This window comes from Cavia porcellus, unplaced genomic scaffold, assembly GCF_034190915.1.
Source record: "Cavia porcellus strain 051 isolate PalLab524CR breed Dunkin Hartley unplaced genomic scaffold, mCavPor4.1 scaffold_7, whole genome shotgun sequence".
NCBI classification, from domain to species: Eukaryota; Metazoa; Chordata; class Mammalia; order Rodentia; family Caviidae; genus Cavia; species Cavia porcellus.
In genome coordinates this window covers 82,188,042-82,214,407 of record NW_026947490.1, presented here as the reverse complement: position 1 = coordinate 82,214,407, position 26,366 = coordinate 82,188,042, and the positions used below count along the sequence as shown (strand labels likewise).

Sequence of the window (26,366 nt, the reverse complement as noted above, 5' to 3'; positions counted from 1 at the left end):
GGTGTGATCTATGAAGACTGTCAGAGAGTCAAAAATGCAGGGAAAATTTTTTGGAATCTTTGAATTATCTTTTATAAGTGTGTTTTTTTAATAGTAAGAATACAAAAAATAGATCAGTTAGACATGTGTGTTAGTGAAACACAAAATGAATATGCTTTGGGATATTTCCATCTTTAAGAGTGATTTCTGGACAATCTATGAATATATATTGACATCAGTTTTTCAAAGATATTTCTATAGGTCTGGACTATATGAGAAATTTGCAAAGTATTTTAAAATTGTCACTTACATATGTACAATTTCTCTTCATACTGATGACTTACAATTATTTGATCATACTCACGTACACTGAGTGCTTTCTCACATGGTACACATAGGCTTTGGCCACACTATGGGCATCTCTGTCAATGAAAACTTTTTCTCAATACACCTTTTTCACACAGTTACTGCCCAGTGTGTGGGAAATTTAGCATTATAAAATGAAAAATTTGCAAGAAATACTTCTCACATTGACTGCATACATGGGGTTTCTCCTTTGTGTGTATTATTTCCTTATGTGATGGGACTATTTTGCACTGAATGGTTTTCTTCATTGTTGGACTCCACAGGATTACTTCCCTGGGTGAATTTTTTCACATTGTTACAATCACTGGTGTTGGAAACATTTGCTGCATTGCTTACATTCATACAGGTCCCCCCCCCCAATGTTGGTTTTTTCATGTGTTTGTCAGTGACTATGTGGAGCAAAGGTTTTCCCAGATTGCTTAAGCAGAGTTTCTTCCCATGGTGAATTCTTTGATGTATTTGCAAGCTATGGGTTTGCCTGGTAGAGTATGCACACTGCTTACATATGAAAGATTTGCCTATGTGGGATCTTCTTTGTCTAGAAAATGTGGATTATTGGGGCTGGGGATTTAGCTCAGCAGCATAAGCAACTGCCTTACAAGCAGGCAGTCATGAGTTTGATCCCTGGTACCAATAAAGAAAAAAAAAAGGGAAAGATGGATTATCAGCAAAGGCTTTTTAATAGGTCTTACATAAGATTCCTCTCAAGTATGAATTATTTTATGGACACAATTGACACCCTGATTTTCCACATTGTTTACCTACATAGGGTTACTCCCTACTGAGTTCTGTCATGCACCTTCGAACCTGTTTGTGTACTAAACATTTTTCCACATTACATAAGTAAGATTTCTCCCTAATTTTAGTTCATTGTTTCTGACAGTGACTGAGTCTGCTTTTACTTTTGTGATGGCATATCTTACCATAAGCATTGTCTACATAGATACAGACCATGAGTACAACATTTCTGATTGTGTATGTGTAGACCCTTAATAAACTGATGCAGGCTATATGGATTCTGGTGGGAAAAAGTGTCATGAGATAAGTGGGTGTCATCCATCAAGATAAGACATTGGTGGAATAAAACCATGAGAAAATAGATTCAGCATACTTAAATTTTCTTTAAAAACTAATTTTTATTAAGACTACTGACAAATAGATCACTTATATATGATTTATAAAAAAGAAATGAAAACATTTTAGGACATCTTTATGTTTGAGTGTTTTTAAAAAATCTATGAACACATATTGAAAACAATAATTTTATATTAATTTCCATGTCTCCTCTACATGAGTAATTTTCAAGCCACTTATATATGATTTCACTGAACTATCATTACTTTTGCACATTTGACAATAAATGTGAATATTGAATGCTTTCCCACAATGCAAATATAGGCTCGGGAACCAATATGACATCACTCAGGTTAGTAGCTGTCTGTTGAACATTTACCAAATATTTCTCAATGCAGTTACACCCCAATGTGAGAGAAATTTTGTTTGCAAAAGGGAAACATTGAAGCAAATCTTTTCCACACTGCCTACATACTTAGGGTTTCTTCCTTCTGTGCATTATTCCCCTATTCAATGGCATTTTTGTGCACTGACTGGAATCCACCATTGTTCAAAGCAAAGAATTACTACACAGAGGGAGTCCTTTCATGTAGTGACAATTTGTCTCTGCAAATTTGTCCTACATTTCCTTATGTACATAGGTTTTCTTCCCAATGTGGGAACTTTTATGTTTATAAAGTGAGAATTTATCAACAAATCCATTTGTTTCTCACATAGGTAGGGTCTTTCTGCAGAATGAATTCTTTTATATACACAAAAGCTACTACTACAGCTGAAAACATCCCAAATTGCTTACGCAGATAGGGTTTATTTTCAGTACTTTTCCATACTGAATGCTTTGTCACATTGTATCATTAGAGGTTCTACCGAGTGTGAATTCTTTCATGTACAATAAGGTTACCCTTGTGACTGAAAGATTTCCCACACTGCTTACAAACAAAAGGTTTCTCCCCAGTGTGAATTCTATCATGTACTTTACATCCTGAGGCACTATTGAATGCTTTCCCACATTTGTTGCACACATAAGGTTTTTCCCCTCTGTGAAATCTTTCATGTATAATGAGGTTACCACTGCTACTGTAAGATTTTCCACATAGTGTGCATAAGTAAGGTTTCTCCCCAGTGTGAATTCTATAGTGTATCTTACAATCTGATGCTCTCCTGAATCTTTTTCCACATTTGTTACATGCATAGGGTTTCTCCCCAGTGTGAATTTTAATATGTGTGTTACAACCTGAGGCTGTCCTGAATGTTTTTCCACATTTGTTGCATACATAGGGTTTCTCCCCAGTGTGAATTCTATAGTGTCTGTTACAATCTGAGGCTCTCCTGAATCTTTTTCCACATTTGTTGCATGCATAGGGTTTCTCCCCAGTGTGAATTTTAACATGTGTATTACAATAGGAGGCTGTCCTGAATCTTTTTCCACATTTGTTGCATGCATAGGGTTTCTCCCCTGTGTGAATTCTATAGTGTATCTTACAATATGAGTCTTTCATGAATCTTTTTCCACATTTGTTGCATGCATAGGGTTTCTCCCCAGTGTGAATTCTTTCATGTATGTTACATTCTGAGGCTGTGCTGAATCTTTTTCCACATTTATTGCATACATAGGGTTTCTCCCCAGTATGAATTCTTTCATGTATGTTACATTCTGAGGCTGTGTTGAATCTTTTTCCACATTTGTTGCATACATAGGGTTTCTCCCCAGTGTGAATTCTTTCATGTCTTTGACAGCTACTGCGTGTACTGAATGCTTTCCCACACTGATGGCATTCATATGTTTGCTTTCCAGCATGAAGTTGTTTATAGTTTTTAAAGCAATTACTGTGAGATAGTGCTTTTGCACATTTCTCAGTTATATTGTGTTTCTCTCTAGCATATTTTCTAACATCTTTTTCAATATGGTATGAAGAAATTAAAAAATTTTCATAGTGATTTTGTAGATATGAGCTCCCTGAACTGTGACTTCTATCACAGATTTGAACACTGGTAAGTGCTGCACAGGCTTTCAAACTTTTCTTACATAGAAAGGATTTCTGCCCAGGATAAGTTTGTTCACTAAGGTCAGAGCTGTCCTCCCCACACTGCCCACTTTGACAGGGTCTCTCTGCAGTCTTCCTCATTTCATGCTTCTGAAAGGACTGGAAATCATTGCAGGTTACTATAACTTCATTATATTTATATTGCTGCTCTCCAATTGTCAAGTAATTTTCTTCATCATATCTACAAAGAAATACAAAGTAAAATATCAGTCACAATTGAAAGCTCTGCATATTAATAATTGAGATTTAAAATGACAAGTTTGGTTTGATGCCTGATAAGTAATTCTGATTATTAACTGACTCACTGTCCTGTAGGATTTCTTTGAAAGTACAATTCATTCAAAAAAAGGATGATTTTCTTTTGGTAATTTTAAATTGATATATGACTCCAATATATTATATTGGTTTAGGAGACTGTTACAAATGACTACCAAATATTGATCCATGTTTTAGCGCTTCAGGTCTTCATTCTCCCCCTTGTCTATTTAGCCTGATCATCTTTCTCATCTACAGAAAGTAAGGCTTTCTGGTCACATATTATCTCTCTGAGAGTCTTATTGACAATGAACTTGCTCAGGCTGAACTTTTAGTTGTCATCCTGCTGATTCCACCTTTACAATGTTGAGATTGCAAGGATGCACCACCATGATGAGCTGACTTCTCATGTTCTTTACTCAGGAATCCTGTGATGGGCATCTGGGTTCTTCTCAGAGTTGATCTATTGTAAGTTGATTCTTGTATTAGATAATGCCCTCTCATATGCACCACTGAACAATACACTGTGTTGATCACTAACATTTGATAATTTTAATGTATTTGACAATATTATGAGAAAGTCAATGCACGTAATGACACAGTACAACCCTCTTAACAGTAAGAAGGTAGAGCCAGGAGGATCAGTCTGAATTTGGCCAGTATGGGCTGTACAATAAGTTCAAAGTCAATCTGAACTACAATATAAAATCATGGTTTAAAATTAAAAAAGCAATAGAAGTATACACCAATGGAGGTACATGTGAGACAATATGAAACATATTATTTTATTTTTCAAACCTCTGAATATTCATTACCCTGTTTCTGTTTTATGTATCCGTCAACAATGCATGACGAATTTTAAACACAACAGCTCAACATTCTACAGGATATTATGAAATAATACTTATTATAACACAAACATTCATTTGCATTTTGAATACTGATTCTATGTGAAAAATTTGTAGATCAAGTTCTTAGTATTCATATATATATATATATATATATATATATATATATATGGATATTTTGAAGATGAGTTTCTTTCAAAATTCACAATTTGTACATATCCTACATATCAGAAAACAATATTTAAATTTACTCTCCTACATTTCCGTGATGTAGATCATGAAGGCAATTTTTAAACTGATGTTTTAGATAGTGCATTTTGTTACACAGTAAAAGCATTGCCTCTGATTCCTACATTCAAATACTTTTCTATGGATTCCCAGATAATACAAAATAAAATCAAGTGTCTCCTTTGGTATTTTTGGAGTTTAAATAAAGTGAAACATGATCTCACGGCTTCAAGTTCCTTTTTGTAATATTTATGCACCCACACTGACACTTAAGGATGTTCCCTTTATCTTACATGTGTCAATCACCTTAGATTTCTTGAAAAAGTTTTGTCCTCTTCTTTAATTTTCTGATTATGCCATATTCTTCCTATATCACACATACAGAAATAAAAAAATTCACTGTAACATTAAATTAAAACATCAATGGTTCCACTTATACTCATGGTATAATATAATCAGTTCTGAGATATATAAGCAAATGTTGTAATTATCAAACATATTTAACTATATCACTGAGCAATAATTAATACTGTTTTTATAAATAAATAAAACATATCAACCTTACCTGTCATCATAATATTCATATATATTTCCCACATCACACCTATGTAGAGCTTCTTTTGGAATGGAGTCAGCAAATCCCACTCTTCTGCGGTGAAGTTCACAGCTACATCCTCAAAGGTCACTGTCTCCTAAATAATGATAAGTGTCCTGAAGTTCAGGTACATGCAACCTGATATATCTCAGCTTCTGTCATAAACAGTCTAACTGAAGTTCATTCTTTAAGTATTGACTACATGTCATGGTAATCAAAATTCAAGTACAATCAAATATAGTCACTCAGTAACACTGATGCTAGACTACAACACATTGTCAAAGCAATCACAGGGCTGTGGCATGGTTTTCCTTCAGGGTAACCTACACTGAAGTTTTTCACTGACTTTAAAACAGAGCTCAAAGAGCTCAAAGAGGGAGTCTGCAAACCACCATTCTTAAAACACTTGGTTATTTATAACACTGACTTCATCTTTCTTTCTAGAATCAGTGCCACCCAGGTATGACTTTCTGCATAACTTTCCATTGAATCTATCCTCATCAGTGTCTACATAATTGCCACTGCTCTCTAGGTGGTGACAGTATTTGCCCATTGCTAGGTTTCTAGCTATTATTGAGCTCCCACAGCTATGTTTCAGTCCCTTTAATCTGAGCTGTACTCCTGAGAAATGTGACCTGCTCTTCTGATAGGCTGAGCTCTTCTCCTTTTGGTGAACATGGCATTGCATGACTGTCAGCTGTGGATTTGTTACACTGATGTTTGCAACTGTAGTTTGCTTATCAGTACCTAATATGGATACTGTCTCATCATTTCATGTTTGAAGACAGATAAACAGATAGGAAGCTGTAAGTACCTGTATTGGAATTTATTGTTTTAATCATTTAAAGAAAATCTTATTCTCAAAAACTTTGGTTTAGATTTATTGATAACGTTGAACTGTCTCACATGTATTCAGAAAGTTTCACCACTGGGTCAGGTGATAAAATCCTTTCAGCTCAGATGGTATTATTACATGATTGATGACAACTCTGCTTTCAAAATTTTCCAAAGTTTACTATGTGTGCTTTTTCATGGAGACTGTTCTTTTAGCTTATTCCCTTTAAGATTTCAGGAACTACATTAGAAATTGCACAGAGTAATATTTTGTGATGTTTTGTGGTGTTTCTCAATTTACTCATTTCTCACGTTGTTCATGAGGGCTGGGGTGTGAATCAAGGCCAAACTACTTTCTCAAACAGTATTTGGTTACAGTTTCTGACTTTAATTTCACTTCAAAAAAATCCCATATATTCCCAGGAATTGTAGCACACAGTATTTTCTAGACATTAGAAAGAAATCACTTGTCTGTGGATTTTCATAAACTCCATAGTAAAGGAGTTTGTGGCATGTAAAGTCTGTATGTTGTGTTCCATATAAATGTTTTTTGTTTCAGTTCAATCTTTATAGATTTCAATTTCTTCTGATTTTCATGGCTGATTTTCTTCTGAGAAGAGTTTTTCATTAACTGAGTGGTTTTTTTTTTAGTAGAAATTGCACATTCATACATGTTTGTCTTGCCAATTTCAATGGATCATCAATGCACCCAGGTGAGGAGATTGTACAGGCCAGATTTCTAGGGACATACCTTTTTGTCTCTGAATGTAAGTGAAACAGATTGTGCTTTCTTCCCAATTTTCAAGCTGAAATGTGAAACAGTGTTCTACTTTAATGTGGATGCATAGAAGATTGTTTCCCTTTCCTGAGATACATGTGTCCACTAATATGAATGTGGAACTTCAAATGTTTTTCATATTTATTATGCAAAATATTTCTTTCCTCACAAGTATTGAATGTTTGTAGATTTTTTCTAACTTCTACAATTGTTGAACAAGTCAGAGGGGTGTTTACCTTGTTTCTTTTTGGTATTAAAACTTAAACTCAGGCTCTTGTACACATCAGCCTAGTGCTTGTACCACCAAGATAATATCCCTGGTACAAAAGTGTGATTTGTAAATGACTGAATTAATGTTAATTTTTACTTGGTGATGGAGTTTGATGAATGGCCTCACTTTGTAGTCTGAACTGTCCTTATTACATAGCCCAGACTGGACACTACACATGGCATTGCTGAAATTCCTGGTAATCCTCTTACACCAGCCTCTCAAGTTCAGGGAAAACAGGCCTGTGCTACCCCAGTGGGCTGAACTCTTCCTTCTGTATTTAGTGACCAGTTACTTTGCTATACCTCCGTTTTCATTGCATTTCCAAAATACTCTTTCCCACATTGTCTTCCTTTACACCCAAGTAGAATTTCTAGTATTCAAGTACAAGGAGATAATTTGGTGTTCCTGGGCTACAGGTTTCCTACTAACTTTCCCTAATTTCCTTATCTAAAGACTGGTCAAATAAACCTTTATTTTCATTAAATTTTAGTAATTCATAAACATTCTTTCATATTCAACTAAACATCTGAAGCTACAATCTACTGAAGCTACATTAGACTGACTATATTACATCTGTATAATCAGCAGCTCTTTAAACACAAAAAGCATTGCTTAATACATATCCCATCATACAAAGCAACCAACTACATAAACAGAAACAGGATAGGAAGAGAAAAATCAGTCATTTACAAGTGTATATTTAAGAATTCAAAAGAACCCCATCAGTGACTGACAGCTCAAGGCAGAGCAGTCTTTAAATTTACACATAAAATCAACAAGATAACAACTCAAAGAAACATATCAGATGGATTCTATCAAATGTTTTATCACAGAAATACATAGCACACTGTCTTCACAACAAGCCAAGAAGTATTCACACCAGTGGCCCAGGTTCAGCGCAACAATACAAAATGCACAGTAGTCATTGGAGTGGAAGTCATGCAAAGAAGGCTCTTCTTACACAACAGTGGATGAAATTAGAAATGAAAAGCAGGAGAAATGTAAGAATACTCTGAGAATGGGTGATCAAGTCATAAAATTTAAATGACATTTTTCAAAAAAAGAACTTAAATAATTAAGGATTTCACAATCCATGACAAGCAATGTACATTTTGAATTATATTAGTTATTCAAAATTGGTGACTCAAAATCTATTAAAAACAATGAATGTTAGGTAATGGAAAAGAACAAAGACTTCAATTTCAGAACATTAGAGAACACAGGGGAGAGGGAAGCTCATCAGTGAGACTGAGACCTGAGTTCATGGCATCACTCTGCATCACAGTCATTGGGAAGTCTGAGATTAGGGCCAGCAGAGCACAAAAGTGGCCCATTCCTGGGCCACCAGGAGCTGAGTTCCCAGCAAGAATTAGAGAAAGCTGCTACAATACAAAAATGTTAAACCACCTCAAAGAAAACAGGATATTTCATTGCTCTATATTTGTACACATTCTAAAGATCAAGAGAGTGGAAACTTTTAAAAGTATTAGAGGCATTATTCGATAATTAATGTAACTAAATACATTAATATCCAAAGGAAAAACATTCTACATTTAGTGGACACAGAAAGACAACAGAAACAAAATAAAATTAGCAGAGAATAAGTTGGAAGGAATACAAATGGATTCACTTTCAAATAACAGTGTATATAGTGAAAAGCTGAAGTTCCAACAAATATTTAATAGAATTTATAAAATAATGTACCACAGACAACATCTTTGGATTGAAATACAGATATGTGCCATCTAAATATGTGTCACATTTAAACAAGTAGATTGAAACTATGAGCATTATATCACATGCAATTCACACTGACATAATTTCAAAAATGTGAAAACCACATATGAGACAGCTTTAAAAACACATGGTGTGTCACTTAGCATGTCCTTTTCAGCAAAGTCCAGTAACTAACAATGAATTATAATTATTACTGGACCAATGGTGCTTCACTCTCTGCACTCAAGAAAAAGAATTCTTTTACAAGGCCAGAGATATAGCTCAAAAGCGCAGTGCCCCCCTCGCAATCTGAGACTGTAAGTTTGATTCCCAGTTTAAAAAAATTGCCATGTACATGTTAATTCCCTACTTCAAAGTGATCAATTTGTGGGTTTCACATGAAGCCCGTTAGCAAGTTGTCCTTTACAGCATTATTTCCCCTTCTGTTATTTAAATTCCTATCATAAGATCCAACTTTTAGCACTATAATATATAGAATCAAAGATATTCAACACTTTATTCATTTATCACATGACTGTAGATATAAGACAGTAGTTTACACATGCCTACAAGGGTGATAACAATTATTTTCATCATACCCAATGTTAAAATATACTTTAAGTTTATATTGGTTAAACTTTTATAAACAGTATTATGACATTATTTAAACAACCTAAAATGACTTTCTAATTCTGAGCCTGTGTTTGTTAATTTTGGAATGTGACATCAAGACAATGAAGCTCAATGTGGAGGATACAGTTTATCTCTTTCAGAACTCGTATTTAAATTCTCATTTAATTTAGCATAGTCCCATGTCTCTGGCACTTCCGATGACTGTGACAATATCCAACAATATCACCTGACTTTATGCTTTATCCCAAGGGAATCCAGATTCATGAAAACTAATCCTAGCAGGAGGGCAGAATGAAAGCTGCATGCAGCCCCACCTTCAATCCCTTCCCAGTGAGGAGGCAAGGACTCAGCATGGTAAGTTTTCCATAATATCCCTTTCCTTCTCAAGGGGTGAAAGTTAATCTACTGTGGCTTTTTAATCTTTGCCAAGTAAAGTACTCAACTTGACACCTTTGATGCTTAGAATTCTACTGTCACATTTTGTGAGTTTGATAACATCTAGGTTTTAGGAAAGACATGTCTGGATGTGGATTCATGTGGGAAGGAAGCATGACCTATGAGATTACAACTGGTGCATGGCTCCTGCCTCTCATGCTCTGTATCTGCTGAAGAGTGTCTACTGGAACACTGATGATTTGATTCTTACAGCATGAGCAAACCCAAGGCCAATATCTTAAAGCAATGGCAAACATCTGTGCTCAGACACAGAAAAATAAGAGTCTTGTTTTCCCCTTATTATTCGACCTAGCTGGTGTTGGTTGGTATCAAGCACATACAAAGTGAGTTATTTGCCATGTGCTATAAACCAGTTATCCACAAAGAAGTGCGGAGCTTTAAAAAAGGATGCGGAGATTCATACTCATCATTAGACATGCTACAAGTAATCATCACAAAACACAAAACTTTATTAGCTAAGAATTCCCTTCACAGATATTCTTCATACATAGTAATTATTTGCTGATTCTCTTATATCTTTGCTGGAGAAGAAGTAAACATTTCAGCAAAAAAGCTCAATAGCAATCTGAATCACTTTCTGAAAATGAAAAGATTCACATAATCTGTACATGAGTCACAAACTTTCAAAATTCTGCAGCTTGTCATTCTCAAGAGTTCTACATCACACTCATGGATTTAAAGAAACAATTCATATCATGAAAAATCAAATATGCCCAAATCTTATTTTGAAATGGGAAATTAATCACAAAATACCAGTGTTAATTTTCCATTTTTTCTGTGCAATGTCACCTTACCCGTTAAACTTGAGCATAGCCCCAGGTGCTCTATCTCTGGTGACTTTCATTCTCTTGTCACCTTTTTGAAATCTTTCTGTATGCTCACACAACTACACATGTAGTCAGTACTCTAATATGTCCTAAGCAACTTAGAAGCTCATCTCCCTTTAAAAAGGTGAAACTGCTCAAAGGTTGAATCCTTCTGAGGCTGAGTCACAGCCCCCAATGAAATTACAAAACTAGAGCTGTGTTACACAGATGATGTTAAAAAATATATTACTGAAACACCTGCTATGTCTAACCCTAACTCTACTGCCTAACCACTCAGCTCAAGCTTCTGCCAATTTAAAATTTCCATTTTATCCTCTTGTCAAGCACTATACTCAGACTGGACCACATCAGTAAAATAATAATAATAAAATCCAGGGAAATGAAGGCACAAAATGCCCACAGTACCATTCACATTCCCAAACAGGATTTCACTTATCTCCTGATAGAGTTGCTCAGGAGAAACAGGTGAATACAGCTCTCCAAACTGGAAACAACTGGGTAATTCTTATACTCTACAGGAGAAAATATGAACACTAGAAGTAATGATACAAAAGTGGTATTTTAGTTTCAAAAGGAAAATAAATTGATCAAGCTAAAAGTAACTGACAACAAAATGCATTGAATAGGCTCAAAAACACACCTAGCATCAAATATTTTCAACCTGCGGAATACAAATGTCTTCATCTGTGTTTCAGATCAAACAGGAAGACAAATTTATAATAAAAGAACTAAATATTCCATGTACCTTACTAAATGCAGGACACTGTGAATCACTGATTGCTCATCCATGGTGGCTTTCTTCTGAGACCAGACACTCATCTCTGTATCCCCAGACATGAGCAAGTAAACTTTGCATTGTGCCAAGTATCACTCACTAGTAGAGACTATGTGTCAACTTAAAAATATAATATAATTTTAAATTGCAAACATTTTCTCCTTACTATCTAAGGGTCACATGTACTTTAGAAAAGATAACTTGGGGTAGACATAAACCCTAAATGTGTATCTCATGTTGAAAAAGCTCTTGCTCAATTATCCAGGGTGGTCTTGGTTTTAAAACACTCCTAACTCTCCCAAGGGGCTGGTATTATACTTTTGAACCACCAAGATTCAGTACTGTTTACTTTACCCCAACACTGGAACCTTCATGAAATTCAGTGACATAAAAATTAAAACACTGATCCAGGCATGGTAGTGCATTCTGGAAACCCTAGAACTTCAGGGGATGATGCATGAGACTCTGAGAGTTTAAGACAGAAGGGGACCCAGTGCTCTACACCAAAGCAGAGGCACAACAGTATAACTAACAAGATAGCACATGTCTGACAACATGTTACAGGCAGCTGAGCTAGTTAGGCAGTCAGACAGGGCTAGGTACTCCAGTTAGCTGGCACAGAGGACCAGAAGTCTGGTTACTTTGGAGTAACACACCTCTTGCTGTGGGCCAGATCTCAAAAGAAATGCAACCACACCCTTAGGTATAATCCTTATGGATTACACATGGATCACATTGAGAAGCCTGGAGTCACCTTTACAACCACCTACAGGAAGAGCCACACTGATCCATAAAGAATGCTTGCTTGCTGCCTGACTGGTTTTCCAATTTGTCCCAGACTTAATCAATTTTATCTGAACAATTAAACTTATTGGTTGACCATAGCTCTCTTCCAACTCATGCCTGCCTGCCTTGTGAGTTCTTTGTTTTTCCCTCCTTAGACTGGCATCACCTCATGGTTTTACTCTATAAAAATTCCTAGAAAATACAGTCTTTGGCAATCCAGTTGGGACCCCTTCTGTCTCTGTCAAGACAGAAGCCTTCTTTCTCTCAATAAATACATCTGCCTTTTAACTTCCGCTGTTCAAAAATTTATTTTTAAAATTCAGAGAGCATTATCTTCTACTGGACATATAATAGCTTGAGAGTTTCATTCCCCTATATCAAGCTTAACAATCAAAGTGCTGGCAAAGTCTAAACACTTTGTGCCACCTTGGACAAAGTAGTAAGGCTGCATCTCAAAATGCAACAGAAGATTTTTTAAAAATAAATTTTTTTAAATTTGGGAGGGTAAGGGTCAAATTTCTGATGTCAGTCATTGAACATTCAGAAACATCTATTCCTTGAAATCTTTGTTGTCTGACAGAAAATCTTTTCCATGCTACTTTAGCTATGATGTCCAACATACTTTCAAAATTCCAAAACTATTGCTCTAATTTCCTGTCTTACCTCAGAGATGATTAGGTGAACTGATCAGTAGACAAAGAAGAAATATTTTCCATGACTAGGTCTCCCTCCTTTCTATAGGCCTGTGAGCCTTTTCCTACTCTCAGACCTAGCAAGCAGACAATCCTTCAGTGCTTTCACACTAGGTCAAGCTCATCTCAGAAATCCTTTTCTCTTCTGGCTGTTGAATGGGCCTCTGTCCACAGGCCCCTGTTCTCCCATTGCTTTCAATCACCTTGGCTCTTCTGGTTCAAAATAACTGTTTTCCTGATTCTTTAATACTCATACAGATCCTGACTATGTGAATATACCCCTACTTCAGTAAAAACTGCATCTCAATGTTGCAAATTTTTTCTGTCTTTCTGAGACAAGGTCTCACAAGGAAGTACAATAGGCCCTTGAGCTCACTTCAAGCCAAGGTTTGTCTTAAGTTTGCAAGCATCCTCCTGTATCAGCCTTCTGAGTGCTGGGATTAAGGACATGTGCCACCACACCCCACTCAGTGTTTCAAATTTCAGGTCAAAGTCTAAACACAACCCTAAGGGTAAAGCCATTCTTTCAGAGGGGGCAATTTGCCCTATCCATTCACACATCTACATCCCTGTGGACACCACTTTGCTGTATTTCTCAGTGTGGGATTAACATGCACCAAATACAGGAAGTTGTTCTCTGAGGAACATTCCCCTCAGCAGTTACTGCATCACATTCTCCAAATACTTCACTGCTGTGGTGTAACTAACATGCTGCCATCTTGTTCTGTAGGCATCATTACCCTGGTAACTCTGTGCTCTGTCTCAACCTTTGCCCCCTTTGGAAAAAACAATTGTTCCTGAAATCAGTTGACCTCCAGTTACCTATATTCTGTCTCAACCTTTGTCTCCTTTTTTGTGAAAGACAATTGTGTCAGGAATTAGGAGACCACAAGTTGCCAAGTTCCTCTAAATAAGGAACTGGTTGACACCAGCTGCAAAATTTCCACAAGACAACTTGCAACTAAGCAAGAATTTCTGTCCCCAAATCAAGTAGGCAATGAAAAGCCACCCTCAGCCTTCCCCCCTCCTACTCCTGCTTTGTGGTTTTTCCCCTTGGAAGCCTCCCAAAAATCTAACATAGTTGCACAGTTTTGAAAATTCCAAGGCTACTGTGCCACTGGTGCTGTTATACACTGAAATGTATTTCAAAAAGGGGATGAGACATCTTTAAAAAGAAAAGAAATGCTTCATCTATGCAGGTACCCAGGGACATGCCTGTGTTCTAATTTTCAGAGCTGTGCAACCAGGTCAGGCTACAGGGGGGTTTCTAAAAGGGAAAACTGCAAAGAAAAAGGAGGGAGCTAATGCAAACAGGCAGTTAATTATTGTGAAATGTTTTACAACCAATAGATTGGGAGCCATGTGTTTTACAATCAATGGTCAGCAAATGGGTAATTCACAGGAAACAGAAATGGAACAAAGTTCAGGGTAATGACGTTTTACAGAACAGGGTTGTGGGTCCTTACCTGGCTTACAACAGTGCCAGGTTAAATAAAGCACTTTTTCTTTTTGGATGTCATCTAATTTTTCAAAACTCTATGAAAAGCGTTTTTTCAGTAATTCAACTGTAAAATAGGGTTTATTTACTTAGCTTATAAATTAGGCACTAGTAAAGAAAGGGCCTGTGATAAAATTGCAAAGTTAGTGGCTTTGATAAGAATTAAAAGGAGAATAGATGAAGACCCAGGGCTTTGAACCAGCAGTGATTTTCTCCCCCATGATAAAAGGCAGATTCCATTCTACTATGCTGACTTGCAGCTGCTAATTACTAAATTCCTGAGATAACATATTTAAATATAAATAGCCATCTTATCTCTAAATCCTGTTTACCTTAGACCACACAAAATGAAGAAATGGGTTAGAGAACCTGGGCTCAAAGTAGTTATTTTTTCCGGGTGCAGTGACTCAGGACTATAATCTCCTCACACTGGAGGCTAATGAAGGAGCATGACCCAGAGCTCAAAGGCAGGCCTGACTATGTAGATATGCTCTGTATGCAAACAATATAAAATAAAACAGAAAAGAAAGGACAAAAGGAAAGACTGACAGACATAGCTGGAGATCTATTTTAAATTCACAGAGCCTAATGTAGCTGCCATCTGACTATGCACGAGGGAAGCATTTGGGAAGTCAAGGAACTCTTCTCATTTCCTATTTTTGTTCCAGAACTCTACACTCAGTGTGGCGCGATTGAGAGTTCTGTTTATGCGGTAACATCATTGCGAGAAGAGATCTCAGAAAAGGAATTCAGATGATAATTTTTTCTCACTGAAAACTCACATTTACCCCCAAATCACTGCACTCCTCAAACACAGCAATGCCTGGGGTTGCCCAAAAGGCATTCTAAGCTTACAGTGGTTCTGCTTACATCCTTCCAAAATCCACACAATTCCAACCCTTTCCCAGCTCAAATACCATCATATTACCATTGTGATGCTTGAGGGTGTCCGAGGATCTTTGCAGCACTCAATAAGAAGTCAAGGAAAATAGATGTGTTCTCAGTTCCCAGGCTCTCAGCACCAAACTCACAGTAAGCCCTTCTGTACCTGGAATGGGAAGAGCCCTCCTCCCTTGGCCCTCCTGATTGGGTGTGCAGCCAGCACTTCCTCACAGGACTGCGAAGAGCCCTCCTCCCTTGGCCCTTCTGATTGGGTGTGCAGCCGGCCCCAACATTATCAATGATTGGCTCTTGGATCTGTCTTTCTCCTGTGATGTCACCCTCACCAGCCAGGATTAATACTTCCCTTTAAGAGCTTTACTAAGCTTTTTCAAGCTGTTCTGTGTTTCCTTAAGGGCTCATTGCATTTTCCTGAAGATGGGTCCTAAATGTTCCCAGTGAATGTCCTCTGGAAGAAACAATCCCTTGAAGTCAGAACTGTTATGCTAAGATGCTGAAAAATTAAAATAATTGATTAAAAGATAATTAGCAAAAATAGTTGAAAGGATAGTTATTGACAGTATTGTCATTCTTTACTGAGCTGGTTACCCTAGTAACCAACCAGCAACCACATAGTTATAGATTAACTGACCACATGGTTATGCTATTCTGTAGGTCGCCTCCCCCCCCCCAAGTAACCTGTGTGCTATGTCAACCTTTGTTCTCCCTTGTAAGAGACAAATGACATTGTGTCAACAATTGTTCCATTTATGAGAGACAAATGTTCCTGAAACTGGCAGACCAAGGGCTATAAATTGGCTAACTACCCACTGTGAAATGTCTTTGACCTCAAGCAAAGGGGAACAAAGGCTCACTTTATTTCTGTTTTTCATCGCTATGTACTTAATGATCAATGAGATAATCATAAATGAACTACAAAAATCAGTCAAAATTCTAACTCAGTTGCACAGATTTGCAAATTCCATCTGCACTTTGTTGCTGGGCCAGCTAAAATAAAAGCGCTTCTTTTAAAAAGACGTCTGTCTTGCCCCACTGTTCATCATGGAACCTTGTTTTTTGGGTGGGTTACAAGAAAAGATTACTTGGCCAGGTCAGAGCAGTACAAACTGCAATGGGTAGGGGCTGCTGTTAGAAATGAGGCCATAAAATTTACTGCCCAGATTTTCACCAAGTCTGTCTCAATCTGCTGATTTTCATCGAACTAATTATAATACGTGTACCAAGAGAATTCCATTACAGAGTGAATGAAGAAACTACACAAAACAGGATTTTGGGGAAAGTAAAGATGAAGGAAAATCAAACAGTCCAAGTGCTTCATAAAAACTTCATACCATATCCAATGTCATAAATCATACCTAAATTTTGAAGATAAACATATAGAAGCATGAGGTCCCAAGGACTGCTAAAACAGAGTATTGAATTTGATCACTTCATGGTATCAAGTTGGGGATACAAAAAGACTTTAAACTGGAAGTGAAAACATTTTTGCATGTATGGATATATTCCACTCTAAGATCATTATGTTAGAGCATTAGCCTGTCACCTAATTGTTGACTTGACTTCATATCTAAGATTGATTTTAACCAAGCCATAAATTTTAGATCTAAAACACAGACTGCATGAAAGAAAATTAGTGGATCTGATGTAGGAATTTGCAGGCAGGCAAAGGTACCTGAGTTGGGATCCCAGGGTCTGGCACAATTTCCAGTGAAAGGGCTTTGTTGCCACTTTAAGCAATGCAGCCAGGAACAAGCCCTCAGTTATCTGACTACAGGTAGTTGTCTGACCCTCATTTCTTATCTTTCTTCCAAAGGAAGTGTTTTAATTTTCCATTTCAATCTTGCTATCTCTAAGCCCTTATTTTTGAGTGTTACTTTCACTGTTTGCTATAGGGCAGTGGTAGAGTGCACACTCCAACCTGTGACTAAATCAAGCAGAAAATCATTTCTCTTCTTTTTTATGGGTTCCACTAATTGAGCAGCAAAGACTTGTTTCTTTTCTTTTTTACTTTCTAGTAAAATTAGAAAAATAGCTCTCCTAGGTTTCGGCTTTATTCCACAGCTGCATTCCTTGTCCTTATGAGTCCCTGAGCTCAGTTTCTACCAAATTAAGAGGTTCAATAATATTCTCTGTAATGATTACTGGTAGGATATTGATAATAGTCTTGCTCTTTACCTAATAACAGTGCTTCTTGAATAAGAGATTTTCTTATAATTATGCTGAAGGAGTTCTTAATTACCAATCATGTATCTAACCATATTTAATGTGATAGGTGTATCTGATATGAAGTGGATAAATTTCTGTTTCTAAGCATCAAGCTTCTGACTTATCTGAGCCCCAAATTCACTCCTTAGAAAAGATTTGAAACCAGGAACTAGCAGGTTCCCTATGAAATTCCTGCAGTTATTTGGCACACTATCTCTGTGACAACCTCCACAGTGCACAGGTACTTAATTGGCTTTCATATTAAATAAATTCTGTTATTATTGCATTTTGGATTCCTGAGTGTTTTTGTACTTACAAGAAGAGATGGTATCTGAAGTTTTGCCATTCTGCATTTGTGTTCCTGAACTTTCTCTCTTTGTGGTAAAATATCTGAAAAATTCAGGTACTGGAAATGGAATTTTTACTAGAGGTTTATTTTTGCTAATGCTTTCTGAAGATCTGAGCATGGTGGGAATGTGAACCAGAGTGCAGGAGCTCAGCTCATATTTCTAAAGACGTAGAATAGACAGGAAGCAGCTACAACAAAGGAGGAACCTTCCAAGAGCACTACATATGTGTGTGTGTTTGTGTGTGTGTGTTTGTCTATGTGTGCATGTGTGTCTGTGTTCTTATCTCTGTGTGTATGTGTACAGGTGTGTTTATGTATGTATATGAGTCTCTGTCTGTGTATTTGTGAGGATACAGGGATTCTACAATCACACCAGGAGTCTCCTCTTTATTCTTCCTCTACACAACTCATGACTTACATCATAGTGCTGCTCAGACCCTGTGTTCTCTCAATTTTCTATCTCCACATGGAGGTTCTGTCCTGGTGCACACAGATGTCACTCCCTGTGTCTCTCACACAGTGATGCACAGCAGTATCCTGAGGATCACAAACAGCAGCTTCCACAAAACAGGCTCTTGGACTGGTCTCTGGAGTTGAATGCATTGTTTTAATTAAAGACTATAGTAAGCACAACTTCCAGCACCTGTGTGCACAAATAATTCCAAACCTAGAAATTATTCAGTATAACAGGTAGGAAACAACACATGCTGATAACTGACAGTGTTATGCCAAAAGCTTGTACAAAAATAGTGCTTGTTGACTATAGATGCTCTGTACTGCTCCCTTCCATCCAAGGTGAACACTCAGAGATGTAAGGTTGCTATGCTAACTGTGCCTGTACTATTTTATAATAATCACTTGCATTGTGAGATCATCAAGCTGTGTCCACAATTGCAATGTCCAGAGAACACATCATGCAGCTGCTTTACTGGTGGAGGTGCACAGTGGGCTCTGCCTATCTGTCTGGGACTATAACGGTCTACATCCATCAGATTTGGGTCTTTCAGAATTCACATTGATTTTCTCTCCAGCATCTCCATCATTCTTTGTTTAACACATGTTCTCCCTATCATTTGCTTAGCTTTTCTCTCTTCTATTTAGTGCCTTTTTAAAAAATTGCTAATGATTTTGTTTAACTAAAATAATCTTATTTGTTATGCATTCTGTGCCTCTGCAACTTTTTAGAGTTAAGAGTTTTGTTATCTCCCCTAAAACCACATTGAGTGATTCATTTGGTGGCTTTGTGTTCTTCCTCATTAGTGCCACATGGAGGAGTTTTGGGAGAGTTGGGAATACTGGGAAGAATTCTGTTGGATTGTCTTCTTGTGTTTCTATTAAGGGAATTTGGAACCAGCTAACAGAAAATGAACAATGGTTCCATATTATCTCTTTGTCTATAAAAAATTTTGTTTATACAGTCACATATAATAAAATCCAATAAGATTCAACATGATAAACCAATGGAGACAGGAGAACAAAAGCTTCATGGGACTTCAAAACAAGATGATATTAAATTAGCGCTAGCTATTTTACTGTCTTGTTTTCTTCAAAATAACTGTTTATACCATCACAGACAATAAAATCAAACAACCCAGAAAAAAACCATTCCAATTAGTGAATGAAAACATTATGGGGCTTCAAAGCAATATAATGGGGAATCATGTTTACCACATACTTTTATGTATTCTTACCATTTCTTACACTAGGGAAACTATTTGGTATTCATACATGAAAGTTTGATTTATTTCTCTTATGAGTGTGGTCTCAAGCTGTGCCCATTAATTTAGAAATATCTCAATGTGATCAATTCTTATAGCTGAGTGGTACTCCATTATATAAAAATACCACAACTTTTTAATCTACTTCTCAGTTGATGGACACTTAGGTTGTGTACAAGATCTAGCTATTACAATTGTGCTGCTATAAACATGGGTGCACATATATCACTGTGGTATGATATTTTCAGTTCTGGGGGTATGCCTAGAAGTGGAATAGCTGGAACAAATGGGACTTCCAATCCAATATTTTTGAGAAATCTCCAGACTGACTTCCACAATGGTTATACCAGTCTACACTCCCAACAACAGTGCAGGAGAGTTCCTTTTTCCCCACAGCCTCTCCAGCATTTGTTGTTGGTAGGTTTATTCATCTTGGCCATTCTTTCAGGAGTGAGATGGAATCTCAATGTGGTTTTAATTTGCATTTCTCTAATGAGTAATGATGATGAGCAATTTTTTCATGTATTGATTTGCCATTTGTATTTCTTCATCTGAGAATTGTGTATTCATCTCAGATGCCCATTTTTGGATTGGATCTTTGAATACTGGGGGTCTGATTTTTTTTTTAATTCTTTATATGTTTTAGACAGAAGTCTTTTGTCTGAGGGACAGTTCACTAAGATTTTTTGCCAGTTTGTGGGTTTTCTTTTCACTATGCTGGAGATTTCTTTTGATGTGCAGAAACTTTTTAATAAGAGGTGATTCCAGTTATTGATTCTGGGAAGTATTTCCCATGCAGTTTGGTTCCTATTCATGAATTCTCTACCTACCCCTATGTCTTCAAGGATTTTACCCAATTTGTTTTCCAATATATTTCGTGTTTCTGTTTTAATATTCAGATGTTTGATCCATTTAGATTTTAATTTAGTACATGATGATAGGCATGGGTCTAGATTTAGTTTTTGGCACATGGAGAGCCTGTTTCTCTAACAACATTTATTAAAGACACTGTCATGTTTGGCCACTTTATCAAAAATAAGGTCGTTGAATGTGTTTGTATTTGTTTGTATCTTCTAATCTATTCCATTGATCTTCAGCTGTGTGTGTTTTTTTTCCAGTACCATGTTGATTTTACTACAGTTACTTTGCAGTATAACTTCAAGTCAGGGATTGTGATGCCACCTACCTTGCCTTGGCTGCTTAGAAGTGTCTTTCCTATTCTAGTACTTTTCTGGTTACAGATGAAATTGAGGAGTGATTTCTCTAGATCTATGAGGTATGTAGGTGTTATTTTTATTGGAATTGCATTGAATCTTTATAGAAGTTATGGGGAAATGGCCATTTTCACACTATTTACTCTTCTTATCCATGAGCAAGTGATGTTTTTCCATTTTCTGAGATCTGCTTCAATTTCTTTTTCAATGTAGTATAATTTTCCCTATATAGGTCTTGCACTTCTTTCATGAGAATAATTACTAAATATTTCATTTTTTTGGTTGCTAGTGTGAAGGGTGTGCCTTCTCTTATTTCACTCTCTGTGGGTCTATCTGGATATAGAGATGCTATTGATTTTTGACTATTGATTTTGCATCCAGCTACCTTGTTGAATTTATATATTATATCTAGGAGTCTTTCAATGGAGTTTTTTGGGTCGTCTATGTAGAGTATCATGTCATCTGCAGATAATGATAATTTAACTTCTTTTCTTCCTATCTTTTCCCTTTTATTTCACTCTCTTGTCTTATTGATCTGGCTAGTATTTCCAGTACTATATTAATAGGAGAGGTGATAAGGGGCACCCTTGTCTTGTGCCTAACTTTAAGGTAAAGGCTTTAAATTTATGGTCATTTAGTATGATACTAGCTCTTGGTTTGTCATAGACGGCCTTTATTATATTGAGGTAAAGACCATCTATTCCAAGTTTCTGTAAGGGTCTTATCATGAATGAATGTTGAACCTTATCAAAAGCTGTTTCTGCATCTATAGAAATGATCATATGTTTCTTACTTTTGGCTTTATTGATATGGTGGATTACATTTATTGATTTATGTATGTTGATCATTCCTGCATGCCTAGAATGAATCCCACTTGGTCATGGTGTGTAATCCTCTTTATGATTTGCTGCATCCTATTTGCCAACATTTTATTGAGGAGTTTTGCATTTGTGTTCATTAGGAAGATTGGTCTGTAGTTTTATCTTTTAGTTGGGTCTTTCACAGGTTATGGTACTAGAGTAATATTTGCTTCCATGAATGACTTAGGAAGGATTGCTTCCCTATCAATTTCATTGAAGAGTTTGAGGAGTGTCGGCTTTAAGTCTTCTTTGTATTTCTTGTAAAATTACACAGTGAATGGGTCTGGGCCTGCGCTCTTCTTGTAGGTAAGGACTTAATTACATTTTCAATTTCATTAATAGAAATTGGGTTATTCAGCAGTTTTACATCTTCTTGACCTAGCTTTGGTACTTTGTATGTTTCTATGAATCTATCTATTTCTTCTGTGTTATCGAACCTATGAGAGTAGAGGTTTTCAGAATTGGTGTTGATGATCTTCTGTATTTCTACAGAGTGTGTAGTGTTTTTGCCTTTTTCATTCCTTATTGCATGAATTTGAGCTTTTTCTTCCCTTTTTCAAGTAAGGTGGGCTAGGGTCTTATCAATTTTATTTATTCTTTCAAAGAACCAACCTTTTGATTTATTGATTCTTTGGATTGATTTCTTAGCCTCTATTGCATTAATTTCTGCTCTGATTTTTATAATTTCCTCCCTTCTTTTGACTTTGGACTTGACTTACTCTTCATTTTGTAGATGTTTGAGCTGTAGCATCAGGTTATTGATTTGTATTAATTCTAATTTCCTGATATGAGAACTCTGTGCAATAAATTTTCCTCTGTGGACTGCTTTCACTGCATCCCACAGATGCCAGGAGGTTGTATTTGTATTTTTATTTGCTGTAGTTATAGTTTAATTTCTTCTTTAATTTCCCCTGTGACACACTGATTACTCAACAGTGTGTTTTTCAGTTTCCATTTATTTGTGGGATTTTTGCTGTATCTTTTATCATTAATTTCTAATTTTATGGTGCTATGATCCAATAACATATATGAGATAATTTTGACTATTTTGCATTTATTTAAATATGTTCTGTGGGCTAATATATGATTTCTTTTAAAGAATGTCCCATGTACTGCTGAGAAGAATGCATATTGTGATGTCGTTGGATGGAACACTCTGTATATATCTATCAAGTCCATTTGTTCACATGTGTGATTCAGTTCTGTTATTTCTTTGATGATTTTCTGTCTGGTTGATCTGTCCCTTGTTGTCAGTGGTGTGTTAAGATCTCTTTTTATAATTGTGTTACTGCTAATTTGGTTTTTCATTTCTGTTAATACTTGCTTTATATAACTGGGTGCTCTGGAATTTAGAGCATATATATTTAAGATTGTTATCTCATCATCTTGAAGTTTTCCCCTAACCAGTATGTAATGACCTTCTTTATCTCTTCTGTTCATTATTGGTTTGAAGTTCACATTGTATGCAAACAGAATAGCTACCCCCAATTTTTTTTGGATTCCTTTTGCATGAAGTATTGTTTTCCATCCTTTGACTTTCAGTCTGTGAGTATGCTTTTGGTTTTGATGGGTTTCTTGTAGACAGCATATGGTTGTATTTTGTTTCTTGATCCAATCTGTGAGTCTGTTTCTTTTAATTGGTGAATTGAGACCATTTACATTAATGGTTATAACTTTTATATGTTGGTTTATTATTGACATGTTATCTTTCTGATGTTGAATCTTCATCTTTCCATTCTGTTTAACTGTCTGCTTTGTTTAGTGGTTTTTCCTAAGTATATCTAAACTGTCTTTCACTATTCTTTCTTGGTGATCATGAAATTCCTCAGCTGTTCTTTGTCATGGAAGTATCTTATTCCTCCATCAATTTTGAAGGACAGTTTTCAGGGTACATCAGTCTAAGTTGGAAATCATTTTCCTTTAGGATCTGAGGTACTTCACTCCATGCTCTTCTTGATGTCTATTGTTTGTGTTTAGAGATCTGCTGTGATTCTGATAGGTTTTCCCTGATAAGTGATCTGTCTTTTATCTCTGGCAGCTTTTAATATTCTATCTTATGTTGGATTTCTACAATGGTGATTATTATGTGTCTGGGAGTAGTTTGATTTTGGTTATGGCTATTTTGAGTTCTATACGCTTCAATAATCCTAATTGCAGTTTTCATTCTCATGTTTGGGAAATTTTCAGTTATTACTTCTCTAAATATCCTCTTGACATCTTTTATGTTGTCCCCTTCTTTTTCATTTATCCCTATCAAACTTATGTTATTTTTCTTTGCATCATCTTGCAGCTGTTGAATTGTTATTTCCTGATTCCTTGTTACTTTTAAGAGATCTTTCCTTTCCTGTTCACTAGCTGCAATCCTGTCTTCAAGGTCTAAAATTCTATCAACACTTTCATTGAGGCAGTTTTTACAACTTTCAATGGAATTTTTGATTTCCTGTATATCTGTTTGTAACTGCTTTATGTATTCTGTTTGTTTTTTATATTGCTCATCCAGGGATTCTACCTTTTTGTTTAAATTTTTTTAAATGTGTCTTCTTTAGATATGTTCAGCATCTCTTTCATTTATTTTATCATTTCTTCTTTTACCTGGGAGATTATTTCAATTTGAATTCCTTTAAAGCTTCCTGGAGTTTCTTCTTTATTTCAGTTGCTGTTATTTCAGGTATTTCAGGTGTATGAAATGTATTTTCTTCTATGTACATCACTCCTAAGGTTTCTTGGGATGGGCTGGACATTTGAGATTGCATTTTTGTCTTTCACTTTGTCATTTTCCTATATTTCTGTGCTTCAAGTCTTGTTGCAAGGCTTCCCCTGGATGTGTTGGAAATGGTCTCTTGTACCCTAGGCTCCTAGGACTGAATGGAAGTTCCTGAGCCTCGTCCAGTTAGGCCCTCAGGCTCTCCCGTGCCACTTTCAGATTTCCAGGTTGCTGGTCAGGCACCTAACCACTGTAGATGATGTGTTAAAGCTCTCCCCAGGCAAAAACCAATGCCCTGGAATTCACTTCACCTACTCTCAAATCCTGTAATTGAAGAAGGTCACTGGGCATAATATAGTTGGTCGACAAAACCTCCCAAGGCTTATGTGGTTTCTTGGGCTCTGGACAGGTCCTTGAGCTCCTGAAGAGATGATTGTAAATTCTCCTGGGGCTCAGGGTGATGCCCAAATTTACCCCAGCCACTTCCTGAGGTTCCTGGTTTGGGAGAAGATCACTGGGCATGTCCTGAGCAGGCCTGAAACCTGCCAAGCACCGCCCAGTGTGGCTGGGCTCTGGGCAGGTCCTTGAGCTCGAGAAGAGATGATTTTACAGGCTCCTGGGGCTAGGGATGGCATGCAAATTTACCCCAGCCACTGAGCTACTTGTTCATTAATGAGTTTGGGGGCTGGGGATTTAGCTCAGCAGCATAAGCACCTGCCTCGCAAGCAGGCGGTCATGAGTTCAATCCCTGTACCAATAAAAAAAAAAAAAAAAAAAAAAAAAAAACAATACTGAGTTGAGTTTGGACTAAGCTGAGACATTTATGAGTTGATCTGCTGTGTTACAGGAAAGAGATATTTACTTGTTGGGCCAAAATATTCACTCCTTGCCTCATGAAGGTAAATTTTCCTCTATGCAGGATAATCCTTCAAGTAATATTTCATCTAATGTTTTAGATTCTGTGAATAATTAATTATAATTATGTCAAATTATTTCTCCATGTCACTATAATTGTCATATAGCTGTTTTATGCACATCAGGAATTTGTCTTCATACTCTTGTGGATTTTATATCACTAGCACTGCACTTACACATTTTTTTAATCCTTGCCATTTCCCCCTTGTAAATGTTAGTATTAATTCTTTTCCAGCAAAATGGATCTTCCTAGGAAGTGTCCTGCTTACTTGATGACACACACTGAAGCACTGGTTGAATTGCTCCATGTATTTCCACCATCAAGTAATCCTGCGATGAGCCACACATGAGATATAAATATTGCTAAGAATATTTGAAGTCAGACTGAAATCACTGGAAAAAAAGACACTTTAGAAATGTGTTTCTCATATAAGATAGGAAAACTAATGTGGGTATGGGATTGGAATGAAGTTTTTATCTCAGAGAGGATCTTTGCAGAAATTAAATTTAGTTCTTAAAGGACAAAAGAAATTGTGTTTATTATGCACAACATGCTGTTTTAAAGTGTATCTGTACATGGAATACTGCCACTGAATCAGTTAACACCCACATTATGTGCTTAAAACCATAGAGAGATTTAAGATTTTTCAGACATAAAACCAAGGAAGTAAAAGTGCCCAGGAAGTGCAGGATAGGTCATGCTAGAAAACCAAATCCTGAGCCCCTCTGCTGCCAAAGGGGCATCAGTGCTAAACTAAGATGTTACTCATGAGGGATTCCATGAGAAGATGTGGACCCTAGTGTAAGGGACAAGACACCATCCATGCAATGCTTGTATCTGGGGA

At 36.5% G+C, this 26,366-nt stretch overlaps 1 protein-coding gene across 4 annotated transcripts; it reads right to left on the bottom strand.

The window, feature by feature from the left end:
• Positions 1-1,461: 1,461 nt before the first annotated feature.
• LOC101787349 (gastrula zinc finger protein XlCGF28.1-like) lies at positions 1,462-15,763 on the bottom strand. 4 transcript variants are annotated; one of them, XM_063253915.1, is made up of 4 exons: positions 15,585-15,763; positions 5,361-5,487; positions 5,089-5,162; positions 1,462-3,645 (listed from the first exon to the last, which is right to left on the bottom strand). In XM_063253915.1, the coding sequence occupies exon 4, from the start codon at positions 3,543-3,545 to the stop codon at positions 2,283-2,285; it is 1,263 nt and encodes a 420-aa protein (XP_063109985.1). In that variant the 5' UTR covers positions 3,546-3,645; positions 5,089-5,162; positions 5,361-5,487; positions 15,585-15,763; the 3' UTR covers positions 1,462-2,282. The 4 variants fall into 4 exon arrangements, with proteins under 4 accessions (XP_063109985.1, XP_013004477.2, XP_023419430.2 ...); XM_013149023.3 differs by having other exon boundaries at positions 5,102-5,162; XM_023563662.2 differs by lacking the exon at positions 5,089-5,162.
• Positions 15,764-26,366: the final 10,603 nt, after the last annotated feature.

What these genes read in the sequence shown, in the direction of transcription:
- LOC101787349 (XM_013149023.3), bottom strand. An exon ending in TATGAATATTATGATGACAG is followed by an intron (nt 5,163 to 5,360) that starts GTAAGGTTGATA and finishes TGTGTGATATAG; the next exon opens with GAAGAATATGGCATAATCAG. An exon ending in ACTTTTTCAAGAAATCTAAG is followed by an intron (nt 3,646 to 5,101) that starts GTGATTGACACA and finishes ATTTCTTTGTAG; the next exon opens with ATATGATGAAGAAAATTACT.